Below are 21,455 nucleotides of genomic sequence, written 5' to 3' on the forward strand. Positions count from 1 at the left end.
CACAACTACTGAAGCCCATGTGCCTGGAGCCCCTGTTCCTCAACAAGAGAAGCCACTGCAATGAGCCACTCATGTACCCCAGCTAGAGAGGAGCCCCCACTTGCCAAACTAGAGAAAAGCCCACAGAGCAATGAAGACCCAGCACAGCCAAAAACAAACAAATACAATTTTATATATATATATATACAACCCTGAGATCAGCCCCAAACACCCTCCTTGTTCAAACATTAGGTATATTTCTGCAGGGAAACTGAATATTCAGAAGGTGGATACATCAAAACTATACACTTGTTCCAGCTCGGGTCAGGTTTTACCACCAAATGAATTATGAAAAAACGTTTCCGTTTTCCAGAGTCTTTTGCGTTTCACAGTCACAGAAGAGGTCTTAGATTTTGAGGTCAACCCCCTCCTCAGAGGGCAGAGGGCTCTCATGGCAGGACCATGGACACATTTGTTAGGTGTTGGTTCCACACTGGGTGTCGCCTCATTTGCTCCTAGGCTCCTCACAATGGCTCTCTGCCACAAGCGCTGTTTTACTAAATACCCATTTCACAGATGGGGAATCAAGGCCAAAGGCAGTTGAGAAAGCGGCTCAGAGTGACTCAGCTCCAGATGGTCTGCTTGACTTCAGAGTCCTTGCAGGACGTAAGCACCCTCGCTCTGCTCTTGGAACTGCTGGGCCCAGGAGAGGCGAGACCGGACCTGACTCAGATTCAGCTAGCTCCCTCATTGCACATAGAGAAAGAAGCAGAAAGGAAAGTAAAAGTGCAAGCCATTGCTCAATAAGCCCCGGGGGGTCTCCCCCCACCGCACCCCCCCAACCCAAGAGCTGCTTTGGCATTGACACTTGTGTGCCTGCCTCACTGAACTTGAATCCAGTTTTGCAATTAGAGCCTCGGATCCTTCCCATGATGAGCAAAGCCAGCTGGAGACTCTGCACTGTGTATTTGTCCTCCTGCAGCCTAGACGCTCACAGCCCTCATGGATCCGAGGCCCCTGGAGGGGAGACGAAGGAAGGCCCTCGGGACCTGAGGCCACGGTGAGTGCTTCACTGAGAGCAGGTGGGCCAGGAGACCCAGGAGGAGGGCTGCTCTGGGGCCTCACTTCTAAAGGACAATGGGCACAAGAGGTTGCCCCTGCAGTTGGTTTGGGAAAAAGAGTTACTGTCAGGAACCCCCATCCCGTTCAAATCCCCATCCGGCCAGCTCCTAGAGTCAGCTCGGGTCTGAAATTCAGCTTCTTTACTTGATAAATCAGGATAGAAATCTCTCCCTCAGAGGTCATTTGAAGTCTAAATAAAAACATGACTAAGCATGTGATTAGATCAACCAAACTGCATGTTCCCCTCCATTGTTTGGGGACCCCTGGATCCTAGACAGAGAGAGAGAGAGAGAGGCCCTGGACCCCAGAACATAGGCGACATCATGGGCCAAGGCATTTCCCTAGCTGTTGTCTACAAGAGCGGTTTAGGGGTATCATGTTTATAGGAAAAGATGCCAGATGAATTGTCTCAAAATTGCCACCTGCAGTGTTTCTTGGGTTGTACGCTTATTTAGGGAGTTTGAGGGGCACGGGTTGGTGATAAAGATTAAGGGGATTATCTCAAAGCTGTGTTCCAGAGTATCCAACTTCTCTGACATCAATGGTGTATATGAGGGAGTTGGTTTGAGGGGAAAGGACAGAATAAGGCAGAGCTGAAGGCTCCCCAAACAACAAAGAAAGTCTCATACATATCAGCTCTCATATGAAAATGACGTCTCTAATCCTCGCCCATCATTTCCATCCCTCTCCCAACGTAACATCCTCTGACATCTCCCGAGAGAAGGTCAGTAGTGAGAGGATGGGACCCGGTAGGACCACAGGGCTCCCTGCTGTCACTTAAGCTCTTCATTTAGTAGGAATAATAGGGAAAATGGGGGAGCTTTCAGGAGCTGCTGGTAAAGACTGGGGCTCCTCCAGGGTTTCTCAGCCTCAGCACCACTGACAGTTTGGACAGGACTGTTCTTTGCTGTGGGGGCCATCCTGTGCATGGTAGGGTGTTTAGCAGCATCTCCGACCTCTACTCACTAGGCGCCAGGAGCAGTGTCCCCTGACGCCCACCGCTGAATGTCTATGGGCATCATCACTATCCCCCGGGGAGAAAGCTCATCCCTGATGGAGATCCACTGCTCGAGACTGACTGGAATCACATGGGGCTCCTCCACTTCCCAAGTGCTTGACATTTGCTTTGTAGTGTATTTCTAGCATTATTTATTTGGGGCTGTGCTGGGTCTTCATTGCTGCGAGAGCTTATCTCTAGCTGCAGCTAATGGGGGCTTCTCACTGCGGTGACTTCTCTTGTTGCCGAGCACAGACTCTAGGGCGTGCGGGCTTCAGTAGTCGCAGTCACCAGGCTCTAGAGCTTAGGCTCAGTAGTTGTGGCACAGGCCTTAGTTGCTCCCCAGCAGGTGGGATCTTCCTCGATCAGGGATTGAACTAGTGTTTACCGCATTGGCAGGCAGGTTCTTTACCACTGAGCCATCAGGGAAGCCCTCTCATTTTTTCAAGCTACTGAATGTTTTTAAAACCATGACAACATGAAAGAATTTCACATTGTGTTGGGCGAAAGAAACCAAACAACCGACGCCATTGACGTGAAATTCAAGACCAGGCACACAAATTAAAGGTTATAGAAATCAGAGTAGTGATCACCCGTGTGGTGGGGTGCATGTTGACTGGGTTGGGGTTAAGGAAACCTTCTGTCCTTTATCTCAGTCTGGGTGGTGATGACTCGGATGTGTGACATCAAAATTTATCAATCTGAGGACTTTGTTTTATGTATTTATCCTATCTAAGCTCACCTCAACATATAATGTAAAAACAACAGTTTTCAAATATTTAGTCCTGTATGTCATTATTATTTGGATTTTGCATCATCTAAAATCCCTCCACACTTGAGTTTCTTTTTTGAAGTTTTAAAAATCTTTTTGTCCACAACCCATAGCAGGTGGGATCTTTGTTCCCCGACCAGGGATTGAACCTTTGTGCCCTGCATTGGAAGCGTGGACGGAACCTTAACCACAGGACTGCCAAGGAAGTCCCCACACTTGAATTTCATACAATTTCATGGACCGTGCAGTAAACTTGTTTTCTGTGTCTTCACCCAGAAAATCCTTTGAGTCGTGGTGACAGCTCTCATTCTCCCATGGACAAAATGAGCATGGATTTGGTGCCACAGAACCTGCTGGACAGGTAGGCAGGGAAAGCCTGCAAGACTGGTGTCAGTTTGCAAAGGTAATCCAGAGCCCTGTGTCCCTGGGAAAAGGGCGACTTCTACAGAAATGCTTAGGCATTCTCACGACATGTGACAAATGGGTTCCAAGAGAACAGCCATAAATGAGGCCTGCCTTCTCACTGGTCTCCATTATGTATGTGCAGATATGTCCCTGGGAGAAAACTATTCCACGTTTTACACTATTTTGGAGCACAAGTCAAGTTCTTGTTAGGTACCTGACCCTGGGCAACAGGACTCTGAGGGCAGAAATTGCCCCCTTGGACCTCACCTCTGTGAGGTTAATGTATCACCAAAAAAGCCCTTTAACATTGCCTCATTCATGAATTTAAGCTCCAGCGTGCGTTCATCAGCAGACATAGCATCGCCAGCCCCACACAGGCCATCAGCCAATGTCTCCTGAGGGAATTAGGTGAGCTACATATGTGTAACAGTATTAGATTTTAGTTCTCTCTGTGTCAGGAGGCATTGCTGCCTAACATAGAATGCATGCATACTCAGTCATTCAGTCGTGTCCGACTCTGCGACCTTATAGACTGTAGCCCACTAGGCTCCTCTGTCCATGGCAACCCACTCTAGTATTCTTGCCTGGAGAATCCCATGGACAGAGGAGCCTGGTGGCCTGCAGTCCACAGGATGCCAAGGAGCTGGACACAACTCAGTGACTAACACTTTCACGTTCCATCTGGGCTTCTGCTTCCACCACAGAAAAGAAAAGGAGGAAGCGTAGATCTTCCCCAGGGCTCCTTCCGGCTCTGATATCCTCCTGTGGGCCTCACCTGGCCTGCTCAGCTCGCCCTGAAGGAGTCGCACCCAGGGCCCTGAGCTTGAGGAAAGCACTTGAGGGAGCAGGCTTTCTTCCTCACCCCCCAGACTGCTCTCCCATGGAGGCCACACTCAGCCGAGCGGGTGAAGATCCCTCGGTACTGCCTAAGGACACGGAGCAGGTGGGGGAGGGGAAGGGGTCCTCTTGTCCCTGACTTCTTCCGTGAAGAATCTGCTTAAGAGAGGGAGGAAAGCTAGCCAAGTGCCAAGGAGAACAGTCAGAACATTAGCGATCATTTATCTCAGCCCTCTCAGTGTGAGACTCCTGAGAGAAACAAAGGCACTGCGCAGTAACCGAGTTCAAGGTCATCAAAGTGAAGGGTGCGCTGTACAGTACGGTGTCCCTTCCCGCTGACTCACCCCTCCGTGTACAGGGCTCCCAACCTCCCGCCCAGCACCTGGTCTCCCTTCCTCCTACTTTCCTCAGACCTTTCCCTGCCCCCAGTTAGTCCCAGGCTCCTGATCATGGCTCGGATCTTAGCATCTCCCGCTGCCCCACCTCAGTTACATTTCTAGCCTCTTTGAACAAGGTTGAAAAAGTCCCTTGGCACTAATCCGTTTCCTCCATCTCTTTGGCCAAGGCTCCATTTCTCTCATTTCCCTCCAGATGCCCCTTATATGTTTCTTCTCTGAAGCAAATTAGCAGCTCCTAACGATGCTCTGGGACTTTTCTTATTAATAGTTGGGTTAGAGGTAACAGAGATGCTAGGAAGATGCAAGGAGAATGTAAAGTTTGGAGTGGCAAGAAGATCCAGAAACCACGTGGGGTTGGCTGCAAATTTGGCTTTTCCATCTGGGGGACTGGAAATCTTTATTTCACTCATCCACAGGGACGTGGATGACATTCTTCCATGTGACGATGTGAAGCCGCAAGACAGTGACCTGTCAGCTGAAGAAAGAATATTTTTGGAAGAGTTTCCCAACTTGAAAGGGGAGCTGGACATGGACATCCAGAAGCTCCATGCCCTTGCAGACCACATTGACACAACACACAAAACTCTCACCAAGACCAGCGTGGTGGCCAATTCCATCACCGTGGTCTCCGGAGCCATGAGCATCCTGGGCTTAGTCCTTGCTCCAGCGAGAGCAGGGGGAAGCCTGGCGCTCTCCACTGCAGGTAGAGTTTTGGGGACAGCAGGAGAGGTCACCAGTATCTTGACCAATGTTTTGGAACGTTTTCACAGTCAAGAAGCCCAAGCTCAGGTCGGTAGCCTAATGCCCTCCCACGGCGGAAAAGTCAGGCGAACCGGGGTGGACTACATCATGGCCGCTGGAAAGGTGATTCAGAATTGTAGAAGCACCATCGAGGGTGTTCAGAAGAGCATCCGTGCCTTTCAGATCACCAAGGCAGACCCACGCCTGGCCACTGCTACCAAGCACCTCCTGACCACTGGCCAGGTCTCAGCCCGAAGGAGCAGTCAGGTGCAAAGGGCCTTTGGAGGTACCACACTGGTGATGAAAACCAAGGCTCGCTTGCTGGGCAGTGCAATGGCTGGCTTTTCCCTCAGCGTGGACTTGGCCTCCCTCCTCAAGGACTGGAAGCAGCTGAAGGAGGGAGCCAGAACAGAGCTTGCGGAAGAGCTAAGGGCCCAGGCTCGGGAGCTGGAAAGGCAGCTGACACAACTCACCCAGCGCTACGAGAGCCTGCAGCAGAGGATGAGGCTGTGTGGCCCCTCGTGGGTGGCGCAGAGCGGGGGGAAAGCTTTAACTGGGTTTATGGGCACTGGGGCCTATGGGAGGGGTGATGAGGAAGCCAGTGTGTGTACAGTGTGCCTGCCTATTCCCGAGGATGCGGGGCGTCTGGAGGCCCAAACGGCATCAAATGCGTCTTGACACTATTCTGGACAGACCTGTCATGCCTTCTGTTTTCCCATCAATGCTTCTTCGTTTTTTAACTTTTCTTCATTTAGAAAAACAGCTTTTTATTTTGTATTGGAGTATAGCCAATTAACTATGTGACGGTTTCAGGTGGACAGCAAAGGGCCTCAGCCGTACATACACATGTACCCACTCTTCCCCAAATTCCCGTCCCATCCAAGTTGCTACATAACATCCATCAGTGCTTCTTGACTTCCAATGTACTGGGAAGAGGGTCTTCCCAGCGGTACAGAAGAGGACACTGAGTCCCGGGGAGCGTTGGGGATTGAAATGTATCCCCCTTTATACATAGAAGTGCTAAGCCCAAAGGTGACGTTTTGTCGCTGGGGTCTGCGGTGGGGGTAGCGGTGGCTGGGGTTGAATGAGGTTGTAGGACTGGGGCTGTAATCCTCGGGGACTGGTGTCCTTATAAGAGGAGGCGGGAACACAGGGGGCGCTCTCCTTCTCTGCCTACAGCGGCACAGAGGAACGGCCATGTGAGGAAAGGCCATGTCTACAAGCCAGGAGGCGTCCTCACCAGGAGCCCAACCGACCAGCACCTGAATGTAGGCTTGCAGCCTCCACGACTATGAGAAAATACATTTCTTCTGTTTAACCTCCCAGACTGCGGTGTTCATAAGGAGCTTATATAACTTGCCAAATGCTTGCAGCAATGTGGAGGGAGTCAGAATGACAGCCGGGAAGCCTGACCTGGGAGCCTGGGCCTGGATCTCCAACCTGAGCTGCCCCGGTAGCTTCACTCTACTTGGTGTTTTTGTGTGTGTGTGTGTGTGTGTGTGTTTTCAGAAACTCTTGCAAGAAAAAAAGCCTATGAGCTCCTCTTCGGAAGGAACCATGGGGACTGTGCCTCTGCCACCAGCCACACGTGGGGAAGCTGGATCTCAGGTGACAGGGGAAGATGAAGGCAATTGAACCTGGGGTCTCTGAGTGGAATCAAAGGGGACCAGGGAGGGGGTGGGCAGGGTTGGCAGAAGCAATGCCTGGAGACTTAACGGCTGGCAGGCCCACAAGGGTCCCCAGGGTACTGGCAGCTGGTGAGTGTCACACTGTCTGATAGTGGGAGTCAGTCGGTCCCCACTCTTCCATCCTGCGTGTAACTCACTCCCTGGACTCCAGCGTCTCCTCCCCTCACACTTACTCTCTTGAATTGTTGACGCCAGGCTCTAGGTTAAGTGCTGACATCAGACACAAGGGCTTCTGAGATGGAGGGTATGTTGTGTTCTCTCTGTGTATCAACTCAGGTCGGGTTGCCCTTCTCTGTCCTTCCCCTCCCCCGCCTGGGCAGTAATTGCCAGAGAAGTTCCTGGAGGTTTGCACAAAAAAAGGATGTCACTGGAACCTGCTCAACCAGATTTGCATTAGGAAGGGGCCCCTCTGTCCTCCTCACCAAGCGCAAATTCTTGGAGCTCCTCAGGGCCTCGGAACCTGTAAGAACTCTTCTCACTTCCCAGTTCACCCATCTTACATCTTTTTTTTTTTTCTTTTCTGTGTTTCAGCTGCTATTTTAGAAGTCATGCATGGACGTTCAGCACAACTTTTTAAAATTCAGGAAAGTAAGGGAAGAAAATAGTGCCCCAGTCAAGGCTGACAACTGCTAGTTATTTTGCTGGAGAATTTTCTTCCTGTGCTTTTCTTGCTTTGGGCGTTACTGCCTGCTGGAGACCCTTCTTCAAGGTTGCATTGTAAAATAGATTTTTCCTGTAACCCACTGAGTTTTCTTTCTTTTTCATTCTCAATTCCCTCATTTGTCTGCAGAGCTATAACCTTCCATTTTGCTGTTTTCACTTAGGAAAATTTTCTACCATTCCATGTTTCCCTGCGTTTTTATAGACATTTTTGTTGTTGTGTGTTACAAACTGTTCTTTTGACTGTACCTGTAACCTTTTAATTAGATATATATTAGTCATCACTGTTAAGTGGCCAAAACCAATTTAAACAGACTTATACAAAAGAAAAGAATTTATTGGCTCATGTACTTTAAAACCTTAAGGGAACAGTGAGCTTCAGGTGTGTGTGTGTGGACCCAGGGGATTAAAATGATGTCATCAGGCATCTGTCTTTCCATTTCTCAGAAAGACTTCCGTCAGGTTCAGCCACCCGTGGCCTCATCACCGGCAGGTGTGCCTGCTGCTGGCTGGGGGCTCCCACGTGGAAAGGGGCGGGGCAAAGTCTAGAGACCCACTCTGATTGACCAGGCCTGGTTCAGTGCCTGTGCTGGCGCTGGTTGCTAAGATGGGCTATGGGGACGCTCTTATGATCCAGGGGTTTTAAATAGTTGTCTCCCAGGCTGTGGTTCCTGCTTTTGTTGCTGTCATTCCCTTTTTATAATTTTTACATGAGCCTAACAGTAAGTAAACAGCTTTCACCCCATTTAATATTGTTCTGTAAGTGTGCATGAGCACTGTTCAAGTTCTGAATAAATATTATCAATAGTAATACCTGCATAAAATACGGTATTCACAAAACTAGGGGTTTTGTTTGTTTTGTGGAAAGTTCGGAATGAAAGAAAAGAAAGAATCAGACAATGGAGACTGGAGATTCACCTCTGAGGCTTATTGGTCTGGTCACATTTCTGAGTTTTGGGTTGTTGAGCCACGAAATAAGCATCGCCTGAATAAAATCCAGGACTCCATCTGGGTGCAGATATGCAGCATCCAGCTCAGTGCAATCTGGGAGAAAACACCTTGACATAAGCTTGAATCCTTACTAGCGCTCTGAGTCAGCATGCAGAGAGGATGGGGGTGGAGGCTGGGGAAGGGAGAGGTTCTCTGGTTCCTCCACTGGGGCAGAAGCTTCTGGAAAGATTTTCCTCTCCACCCCCCCGCCCCGCCCCTTTCTCCATCCTTCCTTCCTTCCTCATAGCCCAAGCAGCTTCTGTGCCATCTTCTTCCCTGAAATGCCTTCAGCAGGCAGCACCCCCTACACACACACTTCCCTATCAGGCCTACGTCCCAGAAACATGCTCGTCTACATCACCTGGAATTCTGGTGAACAAATGCCTTCCCGTCATTTTATCTCCCCACTGGTTACATCTTTGTCCTCTTTGCCAAGAGAAGCCCATCAACTCCTCCTGTTCCTTAGGGCAAGCCCCACCCCCCACCCCCACTGTCCTCCTCTTCCTTCTGGATTGAGTGGGGTTCTTCATGGGTGCCCTGGAGGTGGCACACGGCCCTCCATCACAGTCAGGAGTTCTGAGACACCTCTCAGTTCTGAGGCATTCTCTGTAAGATGAGGAAGGCGCAGTTACATGACCCAGTGAGAGCACATCCATCAGATACCAGATGCCCCTTGGATACCTACCCCTCTCCTCAGGGTCCTCTGCCTGCCTCTTGTCTGTAGAAAACCTTTAGCCTCCTACGCCTTTCCTGAGTTCCAAAGAATAAATTAGAGAAGTGAGAAAATGCAGAAAGACAGGAAAACAGTCAAGCAAGACAAAATGATAACAGTCTAGCCCACTAAACAGTCAAGAACCTTTAGCTCTCCCTCCAGGGCTGTAGAGAATACTCTGAGCCCATCCTGAGTTGTTTTGCAGATACTGAAATCCCCACCAGGGGGAGGAAGTTAACTGTTTGCTGCCCGCAAGTCCACAAGTGTATAGATCCCAGGCTGATCGGAACCAGATGGTTGATGATGTTGACAGTTGATTACCTCACCACCTGCCAATCAGAAGACTGTCCATAAGCTGGTCATGCACCCCACAATCCCCCTCCCTCACCCTGTCTTTAAAAACCTTTCCCTGAAAGCCATTGAAGAGTCGGGGTCTTTGAGCACTAGCTTCCTGGACTCCTTGCTTGGAGCCCTACAATACGTGCTGAACTTTCCTTGGTGTCTGTACATTGCCTATTGCATGCAGGTGGGTGACCCAAGTTTGGTTCCTTCCATTACTTCCTAACCTTCTTTTAGAAAAATTAAAACAGGGACTTCCCTGTGGGTCCAGTGGTTGAGAATCCACCTGCCAATGCAGGGGACTCAGGTTTGATCCCTGCTTGGGGAACTAAGATCCCATATCCCACAAGGTGACTAAATCAGCATGCTGCAACTAGAGAGAGCCCTCGAGCTTCAACTAGAGAAGCTTGAATGCTATAATAAAGACCTAGCACAGAGAAGATATATAAAAATTAAAAGAAATAAAAATCTTTTAAAGCTCAGAAGAACCAAAGACCAAAATCAAATTCTCTTCTAGAGTCCAGTGCAATTTTTTAAATCAAGAAAGCATCCTCCCCAACGTCTTATTTTGACCAATTTCAGCGAATGACATTCTCCTAGTATAGTTTTTAAATTTCGGAGTAATTTCAAACATATAGAAGTGTTCAAGAGTAGTGTAAAGAACTCCCGATTCATGACCATTCTTTGCCCGGGCCAGTTTTCAATGTATTGCCTCTCCACTCCAAATCCACCCTTACTGGACCCTCCTGATGGCTCTCTCTTGCCAGCTGGCTCCATGTTAAGCTTGTCAGTACAGCGTGCGCCGCAGGGGGAGGGGTGTGGGCTCGTGTCCTTGTCCCAGGGGAGCTCAGTCGTCCGGTGGACCAGTGAATTCAGGATCAACCCCAAGGCAACTTTCTGTGGGTTCCATGGATGCAGCTTCCCACCTGAGGTTTCCTCTGAAGGAGGCTTCTGCCCAGCTGGATTGAGAAGGTCAACAGCGGCCCCTCCACCTGGTAGTTTTTGCCTGCCCCTCAAATGGCAAGCATAAGATGCCTCGTCCATTTTCGTATTCGTTTTCCTATGGGACTGTTTGTAGTTTTTTTAGTGGGCTTGTTGGAGTTCTTTAAATTTTCTGGATATGGGTCTTTTGAGGATCAGGGGACCATGCAGTAATGAAGATAGAGGCAGAGGCTGGAAATGAGGGTCGAGTCAAGCAGACCATAGGAGTCACAGTCAAAAGCCTGGATTTGGGCTTGAAAGCCAGGGGCATCCTGAGAAGGGTTTCTTGTCACTGAGTTTCTTGCCTAGTTTGGTCAAGGACTGGGGGCAGTAGTGCTTCCTGGGAGTTTGATTAGAAACGCGGAATTTCAGCCATCTGCAACCTAGTCAGCCATCGGACAAGACCCCAGGGGACTTGTGTGCACATTATGAGAAGTTCTGCCCCATGAGGAACCCTCAGCATCTCTGGAGCATCCTGTCTCTGTGGCTGAAAAGGAGGAAGTGGGCAGAGCTGTCCTCAGACACGGTTTCTGGTCCCAGGTAAATGCCCTCATTCCTGTGAGCTGTTCACTAGCTGAGCCCTTTTCCTGACTAGAGGGCTGAAGTATGGTGATAAGCAGCTCCTCAGTTCCCGAGAATGCAGGCAGCACTGCAGATGGCAGTCAGCTGTGGCCCAGACCTTTGGAAACCCAGCTCAAAGCTGCCTCATCTCATCTGCCTCACTTTCCAAAATGAGAGAAGTGCCTTCAAGTTGTGGGGACCCAGTATAGAAGCAAAAAGTGGGCCACTCTGTGTCCACATGCTGCACATACCAGGAGAGACTCTAGGTGAGCACACTTCCTACTGAGCTGGCCTTCCCTTGGTTGTAAGATGCAAGGAACATAAATGCGCTGACCTTATGTGTTGTGTGGAGCAGCGTGGGAGAAAACAGATGTAAAGTCCTTTATTAAATAACACAGCCGTCAAAACACTCATTTGTATGGTGGCTGTTGGTGGTGGAAGCAAAAGGGATTCGTGTCTTCTCTCTTGCTTATCTGAAGTGTTGGCATCTTTTATAAAAAAACAGGTAAAAGTTGAAAAGATGCATCCTTTGTCAGTTTCCAGATGATTTCTAAGTAGACCTAAGCTATCATGAGTCAAAACATCTTTTCTTCTATAACCCTGAGAGCTAATAGCATACCAAAAATTATCCCGGAAAATGAGAATTACGGAATTGTCATACGCACCCCACCCACTTGCAGAGCCTCTGAAGATTTCTACGTGTTCCGTTTCTGTAGCTGCTGCTGCTTGTTTTTGTGATGGGGGTTACTATGGAAAGATTTTTTTTTTTTTTTTTGCATTTTATCTTTAGATGGGGCTTTCCTGGTGGCTCAGATGGTTAAGAATCTGCCTGCAATGAGGGAGACCTGGGTTCGATCCCTAGGTCCGGAAGATCCACTGGAGAAGGAAATGGCAGCCCACTCCAGTATTCTTGGCTGGAGATTTTCACAGAGGAGGGCTACAGTCCATGAGGCTGCAAAGAGTTGGACACAACTGAGTGACTAACAACACCGTATCTTTACATATTTGTTCTGTTCACACTTCTCGGTTTTCTTCCTCGGGGATTCCAATGAGCATAGGTTGGAGTTTTGCCTTTATTTCATCTATTTTTGCCAAATCTTTTCAGCATTTCATTTTCACTTCATTTTGCTCAGTATTCTCATCTCTGTCTTTCGTGTGGCTTTTTTTTTAAAGTAGTGTCTCTTCCTCCTTGTATGAATTCCAATAAACATTTGCTTCTGTGACAGATTTATTTTTCTTTTCTTTTCCGGGGGGGTTGCATCAAGGGGCATGTGGGACTGTAGCTCTCAGACCAGGGATCTAATCCGGAGCCCCTGCAGTGGAAGTGCGGAGTCTTAACCACAGGGCCATGGGGGAAATCTCTTGTTTTTCTCTTCTTTTCCTTCCTAAGTTCTACCAGTTGCCAGTGAATTTCCTCCAGCTGTCTGGTCATGCCTTCCCTCAGCCCTCAGATCTCTGTTTACAACCTTGCATTGTAGAGGAAATTGCTTCAGTAAGTTTTTAAAAAATTAATTGCAAAATAATTATTCACAATTTTCATCAGCTTTTGGTTTCACTTTTCTGGTGAGGATTCTTTATCTGTCATCTGTTTTTGTTGTTGCTGTTTACTATCTTCCTTTTTATCATTAATGTTTTTATTGTAGTAAATATATAATACCACATAAAATCAATCATTTCATCAGTGGCATTAAGCAAATTTACATGGTTGTACAACCATCACCACCATCCATCTTCAGAACTTTTTCGTCTTCTCAAATGGAAACTCTGCTCCCAGTAAACACTAGCTTCCCATTCTTCCTGCCTCTCAGCCGCTGGTAACCACCCTTTAATTTTCTTTTTTTAAAAAATTGCATTGTGTAACTTGCGGCATCTTAGTTCCCTGACAAGGGATCAGCCCCAGGCCCCTGCAGAGGAAACACAGGTCCTAACCACTGGACCACCAGGGAAGTCTCCAAATCGGACCATCCTAGGTGCCTCAGATAAATGGAACCGTACGGCATTTGGCTTTTGAAAGTGAAAATCAAAGTGTCAGTCGTATCTGACTCTTTGTGACGCTATGGACTGTAGCCTGCCAGGCTCCTCTGTCCATGGGCTTTTGCAAGCAGGAATACTGGAGTGGGTTGCCATTCCCTTCTCCAGGGGATCTTCCTGACCCAGAGATTGAACCCGGGTCTTCTGCATGGCAGGCAGATTCTTTACTGTCTGAACCACCAGGGATTTGTGACTGGCTTATTTCAATTCATTTTGTTAAAATAACTTTCTAGGCTCAAGATGCTCCTGCCTAGTGTGCCGTGTCAGTACACCTAAACTTAGACAATTTCCCCGTGTCTGTAAACGGTCTGCTGACCAGAAACACAGTGTATCCAGTCGGCTGAACCCTAAACACCAAGCCATTCTGGGCCTTCTCATCCCAAACAAGGTTGATTACATGGCCCCAGCCAGTCAGATAGTTTACTTTTCTCACCCTTGTTCTTTATTCTATAAAAGCTTCTTGCCTCCCACCCTGTTTTACACTCCTCCAGAAGGACACTGTCTGCTTCATGAAGTGTTAAAGCTTATTTGTATCACCTAAAATGTTTTCATTAATAATTTTTTAAACAGTATCAATACAATGTCCTCAGTGTTTATCCATGTAGTTGCCTTGTCAGAAAATCATTTCTTCTTATGTCTGAATAATATTTTATGCTACAGATGCACTACTTTTTATTCAGCCATTCATCCACTGACAGGCATTTGGGTTGTTCCACCTGTTAGCTATTGTGAATAGTGCTAATATGGATATGCATATACAAATATCTGTTCTAGACCGTACTTTCAATTCTTTTGGATATATACCCAGAAATGGAATTTTGGGATCATGTGGTCATTATAATTTTAATTTTTCAAGTCACTGATGTACTGTTAGCAGTGGCCCCCGTACCATTTTATATTCCTGCCAACAATGCACAAGTGTTCCAGTTTCTTCACAGTCTTGACAATACTTGTTGTCCTCTGGAATTTTCGCTTTTTGGTTTCATTTTTTCTGCATCATATTGTGGGTATGAGATGGTATCTCATTGTGGTTTTACTTGGCCTTAATGATTAGTGATGTTGAGTATCTTTTCATGTGCTTGTTTGGCCATTTGTATATCTTCTTTTCATCTATTTATTGATTTTTGTTTTGCTGGGTCTTCGTGGTTGCTTGTGGGCTTTCTCTAGTTGCGGTGAGCTGAGGCTACTCTCTAGTCGAGATGTGTGGACTTACTGCAGTGGCTTCTCTTGTCAAAGAGCACAGGTTCTAGGGCCTGAGGACTTCAGTAATTGTGGCCCACAGGCTTAGTTGGCCCATGGCATGTGGGCCCATCCCTGATCAGGGATGGAACTTATGTCCCTGCATTGGCGGCGGATTCTTAACCACTGGGCCACCAGGGAAGTTCTATATATCTTCTTTTGAGAAATGTCTATTTAAGTCCTTTGCCCATTTTTTAATTCGATTGGTTGTCTTTTGTTGTTTTTGGGTTAATATTTTTTTGTGTAGACTTTGTGTTGGATGCTTTTTTTCATGAGCCAGCTTTTTGTGAGACATTCAAATAGAGAAGAAGCCTGGGCTGTGTTCTAGGCTCAGAACTGTTCTTTCTAATCTAGGACCATTTACACATCTGATCTGAAAGTGAAAGTGTTCATTGTTCACTTCAGTCTGACTGTTTGCCACCCCATGAACTGTAGCCTGCCAGGCTCCTCTGTCCATGGAATTCTCCAGGAAAGAATACTGGAGTGGATTGCCATTCCCTTCTCCAGGGAGCTAACCAACCCAGAGATCGAACTTGAGTCTCCTGCATTGCAGGCAGATTCATTAACATCTGAGCCACCAGGAAAGCCCATATTTCTGCTGCTGTTGCTAAATCACTTCAGTTGTGTCCAACTCTGTGAGACCCCATAGACGGCAGCCCACCAGGCTCCCCCATCCCTGGGATTCTCCAGGCAAGAACACTGGAGTGGGTTGCCATTTCCTTCTCCAATGCATGAAAGTGAAAAGTGAAAGTGAAGTTGCTCAGTTGTGTCCGACTCTTAGTGACCCCATGGACTGCAGCCTACCAGGCTCCTCCATCCATGGGAGTTTCCAGGCGAGAGTACTGGAGTCGGGTGCCATTGCCTTCTCCACCATATTTCTGATCTAGGACCTTATACCCCACGTCCAAGGTAAGAGAAACCCAAGTAAGATGGTAGGTGTTACGAGAGGGCATCAGAGGGCAGACACAATGAAACGATAATCACAGAAAACTAGCCAATCTGATCACACAGACCACAGCCTTGTCTAACTCAGTGAAACTAAACCATGCCGTGTGGGGCCACCCAAGACAGCCGGGTCATGGTGCAGAGGTCTGACAGAATGTGGTCCACTGGAAAAGGGAATGGCAAACCACTTCAGTATTCTTGCCTCGAGAACCCCATGAACAGTATGAAAAGGCAAAATGATAGGATACTGAAAGAGGAACCCCCCAGGTCAGTAGGTGCCCAATATGCTACTGGAGATCAGTGGAGAAATAACTCCAGAAAGAATGAAGGGATGGAGCCAAAGCAAAAACAATACCCAGTTGTGGATGTGACTGGTGATACAAGCAAGGTCCCATGCTGTAAAGAGCAAAATTGCACAGGAACCTGGAATGTTAGGTCCATGAATCAAAGCAAATTGGAAGTGGTCAAACAGGAGATGGCAAGAGTGAACATCAACATTCTAGGAATCAGTGAACTAAAATGGACTGGAATGGGTGAATTTAACTCAGATGACTACTACTCAGATATCTACTACTGTGGGCAGGAATCCCTTAGAAGAAATGGAGTAGCCATCATGGTCAACAAAAGAGTCTGAAATGCAGTACTTGAATGCAATCTCAAAAACGACAGAATGCTCTCTGTTTGTTTCCAAGGCAAACCATTCAGTATCACAGTAATCCAAGCCTACGCCCCAAGCTGAAGTTGAACGGTTCTATGAAGACCTAGAAGACCTTTTAGAACTAACCCAAAAGATGTCTTTTTCATTATAGGGGACTGGAATGCAAAAGTACGAAGTCAAGAAACACCTGGAGTAACAGGCAAATTTGGCCTTGGAGTATGGAATGAAGCAGGATAAAGGCTAATAAAGTTTTGCTAAGAGGATGCAGTGGTCATAGCAAACACCCTCTTCCAACAACACAAGAGAAGACTCTACACATGGACATCACCAGATGGTCAACACCGAAATCAGATTGATTATATTCTTTGCAGCTAAAGATGGAGAAGCTCTACACAGTCAACAAAAACAAGACTGGGAGCTGACTGTGGCTCAGATCATGAACTACTTATTGCCAAATTTAGACTTAAATTGAAGAAAGTAGGGAAAACCACTAGACCATTCAGGTATGACCTAATTCAAATCCCTTATGATTATACAGTGGAAGTGACAAATAGATTTAAGGACTAGATCTGATAGAGTGCCTGATGATATATGGATGGAGGTTCGTGACATTGTACAGGAGACAGGGATCAAGACCATCCCCATGGAAAAGAAATGCAAAAAAGCAAAATGACTGTTTCAGGAGGCCTTACAAATAGCTGAGAAAAGAAGAGAAGCAAAAAGCAAAGGAGAAAAGGAAAGATATAAACATCTGAATGCAGAGTTCCAAAGAATAGCAAGGAGAGATAAGAAAGCCTTCCTCAGTGATCAATGCAAAGAAATAGAGGAAAACAACAGAATGGGAAAGACTAGAGATCTCTTCAAGAAAATTAGAGATACCAAGGGAACATTTCATGTAAAGATGGGCTTGATAAAGGACAGAAATGGTATCGACCTAACAGAAGCAGAAGATATTAAGAGGTGGCAAGAATACACAGAAGAACCATACAAAAAAGATCTTCACGACCAAGATAATCACGATGGTGTGATCACTCACCTAGAGCCAGACATCCTGGAATGTGAAGTCAAGTGGGCCTTAGAAAGCATCACTATGAACAAAGCTAGTGGAGGTGATGGAATTTCAGTTGAGCTATTTCAAATCCTGAAAGATGATGCTGTGAAAGTGCTGCACTCAATATGCCAGCAAAGTTGGAAAACTCAGCAGTGGCCACAGGACTGGAAAAGGTCAGTTTTCATTCCAATCCCAAAGAAAGGCAATGCCAAAGAATGCTCAAACTAACGCACAATTGCACTCATCTCACACGCTAGTAAAGTAATGCTCAAAATTCTCCAAGCCAGGCTTCAGCAATACATGAACTGTGAACTTCCAGATGTTCAAGCTGGTTTTAGAAAAGGCAGAGGAACCAGAGATCAAATTGCCAACATCCGCTGGATCATGGAAAAAGCAAGAGAGTTCCAGAAAAACATCTATTTCTGCTTTCTTGACTATGCCAAAGCCTTTGACTATGTGGATCACAAGAAACTGTGGAAAATTCTGAAAGAGATGGGAATACCAGACCACCTGACCTGCCTCTTGAGAAACCTATATGCGGGTCAGGAAGCAACAGTTAGAAATGGACATGGAACAACAGACTGGTTCCAAATAGGAAAAGAAGCTCGTCAAGGCTGTATATTGTCACCCTTTTTATTTAACTTATATGCAGAGTACATCATGAGAAACGCTGGGCTGGAAGAAGTACAAGCCAGAATCAAGATTGCCGGGAGAACTATCAATAACCTCAGATATGCAGATGACACCACCCTTATGGCAGAAAGTGAAGAGGAACTCAAAAGCCTCTTGATGAAAGTGAAAGTGGAGAGTGAAAAAGTTGGCTTAAAGATCAACATTCAGAAAACTAAGATCATGGCATCTGGTCCCATCACTTCATGGGAAATAGATGGGGAAACAGTGGAAACAGTGTCAGACTTTATTTTTTTGGGCTCCAAAATCACTGCAGATGATGACTGCAGCCATGAAATTAAAAGACGCTTACTCCTTGGAAGGAAAGTTATGACCAACCTAGATAGCATATTCAAAAGCAGAGACATTACTTTGCCAACAAAGGTCCATCTAGTCAAGGCTATGGTTTTTTCAGTGATCATGTATGGATGTGAGTTGGACTGTGAAGAAAACTGAGTGCCGAAGAATTGATGCTTTTGAACTGTGGTGTTGGAGAAGACTCTTGAGAGTCCCTTGGACTGCAAGGAGATCCATCCAGTCCATCCTAAAGGAGATCGATCAGTCCTGGGTGTTCATTGGAAGGACTGATGCTGAAGCTGAAACTCCAGTACTTTGGCCACCTCATGTGAAGAGCTGACTCATTGGAAAAGACCCTGATGCTGGGAGGGATTGAGGGCAGGAGGAGAAGGGGACGACAGAGGATGAGATGGCTGGATGGCATCCCTGACTCAATGGACATGGGTTTGGGTGGACTCTGAGAGTTGGTGATGGACAGTGAGGCCTGGCGTGCTGTGAATCATGGGGTCACAAAGAGTCAGACAAGACTGAGCAACTCAGCTGAACTGAACCTTCTTCTATTTCTCCTCGGGCAATGGAATTGGCCAGTTTTCAGATTTTTCATAAAGCAGATTCTTTTTCTCCTTCCTGTCTTGAGGACAACCTGCTTCTAATTATAGCTTCTCTTACTATATTTCCTCACTTAGTCATTTAAACAATTTTTTTAATTGGAGGATAATTGCTTTGCAGTATTGTGTTGGTTTCTGCCATACAACGTGAATTGGTTGTAAGTATCTTCAACACTTCCTGGAACCAATTCAGATTTATTGAAAACCTCATTCTTACTATTTTTTTAAAATGGATTTTTTTTTTTTTTTTTTGGTATTTTGTACTTTGGGAATGCCCTCCCCTTGAAGAGGCACAATTTTTCCTGAAATCTTCAATCATAACCCATTTTTTCTGCAATCTGCAATTATCGGCATCTTCTTCCCTTCCCTCTTAAAGCCCTGCTCCTTCCCATTGCTTTTGGCTTCCTTCTAATCTATTTTACCTAATTTCCCTATTTTCTAATAGATAGTGCCTGAATCATTTCTTTGCTGCTTTGGGTAATTGCCAAGAAAAGAGACACCGACAGCTTGATCCATTCTTCTGTACACAGAAGCAGTTTTGGAGCATTATGTCAAAATGGAGATAGGAAAGACTTGACATCACTTCTACTTCTCCTGCTTCTTAGGCAACTTCCTCTGAGTCTTTAAAGGGTTCCTTTCATTCCTTATTTCCCTCCCTAGGGTTTCATCCCAAGCTTTCTTCCCTCACAGTTATGAACTCCTAGGCCTGAGTCACTGGGTCTCAGTGCTGTAGGAAGTCACCACTTCTCTGAATGACTGTGAAGTCTGTTTTATCCTCTCTGGGGTGAAGCCACATCTCTGGCCCAGGACCCACTGTCATTTGCAGGAAGAGAAGCACCCAGGAAGCTCAGAGGCCCCATGACTGCAAGCCTCGACTGGACTCCACCCAGGAAACTCTCTCCTTTTCCTGGCACATTCACAGTGCACTGTCTTGGCTGATAGGGGATGACACTGGAAACTGGGGAGTGACCAGGCCCTCAGTGTGGGTGATCCCAACTCCTCAAGGGAAAGTGAGGGTCTGATGTCCTGCTCCTGCCCTATTTCCCTGAGACCCAGCTCCCACTCCTCCTACAGTTACAGACATCTCATCCTGGGTCCCTTAGCTACAGGGACTGTATTTTACAAACTCTGAATCAGAAGGTAAATTCAGAGCAGGATGCAACATCTATGTTACCCCCTCTGGCCCCTGCCACTCTCAGCTGGCAGGCTTCTGTGGTCAATTTGGGGGTCATCTCCTGGTTGTGCAATCAGGACCCCCGAGAAGTAACTGAACTTGGCCTTGGTCCAGCCATGCTTCCTTACTCGGTGGTCCTTGATGGAGGCATTAGCAGAAGGACATTGGTGGCGGGAAGGCAGAAAGCTCATCCTCTTCTTCTGGTTTTGGACCTGAAATTCCAGAGCAGAGTCTCTGGCAAAATGGATTTAGTGATGAGGCTTTCAGTCCAAGAGAGCCTCTCCTTTGCTTTAAACCCAAACCCAGGTCTCAGGAGCATGCTGGCCTCCAGCTAGTGAACAGATATGGGAGGGAGGAGAGACGAGGGCGCGAGGCAGAGGAGCTCAGCCAGGGACCACATCCTGGTTGAGGATGGAGGAGGAAGCAGAGAGAGCCAGCGTTCTGAGCATTTGTGAGCAGGTCTTGAATAGAGTGGCCGTGGTTGGGGCTAGATGTGGCCCCTCGGTGTCAGGGAATCTAAGCCAGAGGACTATCATGCCGTCCTTGGGGGAAGTGAGGAAAAGCAAGCTTCTTCCCAGGTAGTGGGGTATTCTGAGCTTTCTCAGCAGAAGATACACTGTAACTGCAGAAACCTGATGGAATACAAAATAGGATGACTCCTGAAACCAGATGGGAAAGTGATGAAACATGGTCAGTGTTCTATCTCATCTCTAATCCTATGTGTCAGTTGCAAACCTCTCAGAGAGTGTTTACTAAAACGGGGAAGGAAACAGCCTGGCCCGTTTCCTGGAGACCAGAACCCCACCCTCACCATTTGACTTGACTCTGCCTTTTCTCTGCCTTAGTCCTGTTCATGCCCTGCCCCCGCCCCCCATCACCCCTTCTCCAGAATGAAGCAGAGTTCTCTCCCCAAGGCCTCTTCTAGGCCAGGACAGGGGAGACTGTCAATCATGGTAGTACCATGAACTATGAGCCCTTATTCTAACGGGTCCCCAGTAGCTGTCATTTGCCAGAGGAGGAGATGGTTGGATGGCATCACTGACTCAATGGACATGAGTTTGAACAAACCCCTGGAGGTAGTGGAGGACAGGGAGGCCTGGCTGCTGCAGCCCATGAGGTCACAAAGAGTTGGATATGACTTAGCGACTGAACAACACCACCACCAGGTACATGTAGATAAGAAGGCAGAGAGGACTTCTTTGGTAGTCCAGTGGTTAAGAATCTGCCTGCCAATGCAGGGGATGCGGGTTTGATCCCTGGTCGGGGAACTAAGATCCCGCATGCCACAGGGTGACTAAGCCTATGTGCTGCAGTTACTGAGCTCTCTCTAGTGCTCTGTAACTAGAAACCCCAGTGCAGTCAAAATTTAAATAAACAAACAAGAAAACAGAGCCATTTCTACCTTCCAGAAGCTGTTCTGGCAGCATGCTAAACCAGTCACTATATCAGCTGAAACCTACTCACCATGTGCATCTGTGAAGCATATAAAAACCAAAGAAATAAAAAGCAGGGTTCTTAAAATAGGGTGACTTGAATCAAAGTGGAAAAATTATGACCATCAGTTCAGTTCAGTTACTCAGTCATATCTGACTCCTTGCAAC

At 47.0% G+C, this 21,455-nt stretch overlaps 1 protein-coding gene across 2 annotated transcripts; it reads left to right on the forward strand.

Annotated features, from left to right (window-relative positions):
- The first annotated feature begins 827 nt into the window (after positions 1-827).
- On the forward strand, positions 828-8,584 carry LOC109559498 (apolipoprotein L6-like). 2 transcript variants are annotated; one of them, XR_011566689.1, is made up of 4 exons: positions 828-1,039; positions 3,147-3,231; positions 4,927-6,859; positions 7,471-8,584. XR_011566689.1 is itself a non-coding variant. In XM_019961277.2 (3 exons), the coding sequence occupies exons 2-3, from the start codon at positions 3,185-3,187 to the stop codon at positions 5,927-5,929; spliced, it is 1,050 nt and encodes a 349-aa protein (XP_019816836.2). In that variant the 5' UTR covers positions 828-1,039; positions 3,147-3,184; the 3' UTR covers positions 5,930-6,887. The 2 variants fall into 2 exon arrangements, 1 of the variants encoding a protein (XP_019816836.2); XM_019961277.2 differs by lacking the exon at positions 7,471-8,584 and having other exon boundaries at positions 4,927-6,887.
- The last annotated feature ends 12,871 nt before the right edge of the window (positions 8,585-21,455 follow it).

This window comes from Bos indicus, chromosome 5 (genome assembly GCF_029378745.1).
Source record: "Bos indicus isolate NIAB-ARS_2022 breed Sahiwal x Tharparkar chromosome 5, NIAB-ARS_B.indTharparkar_mat_pri_1.0, whole genome shotgun sequence".
Taxonomy (NCBI): Eukaryota; Metazoa; Chordata; class Mammalia; order Artiodactyla; family Bovidae; genus Bos; species Bos indicus.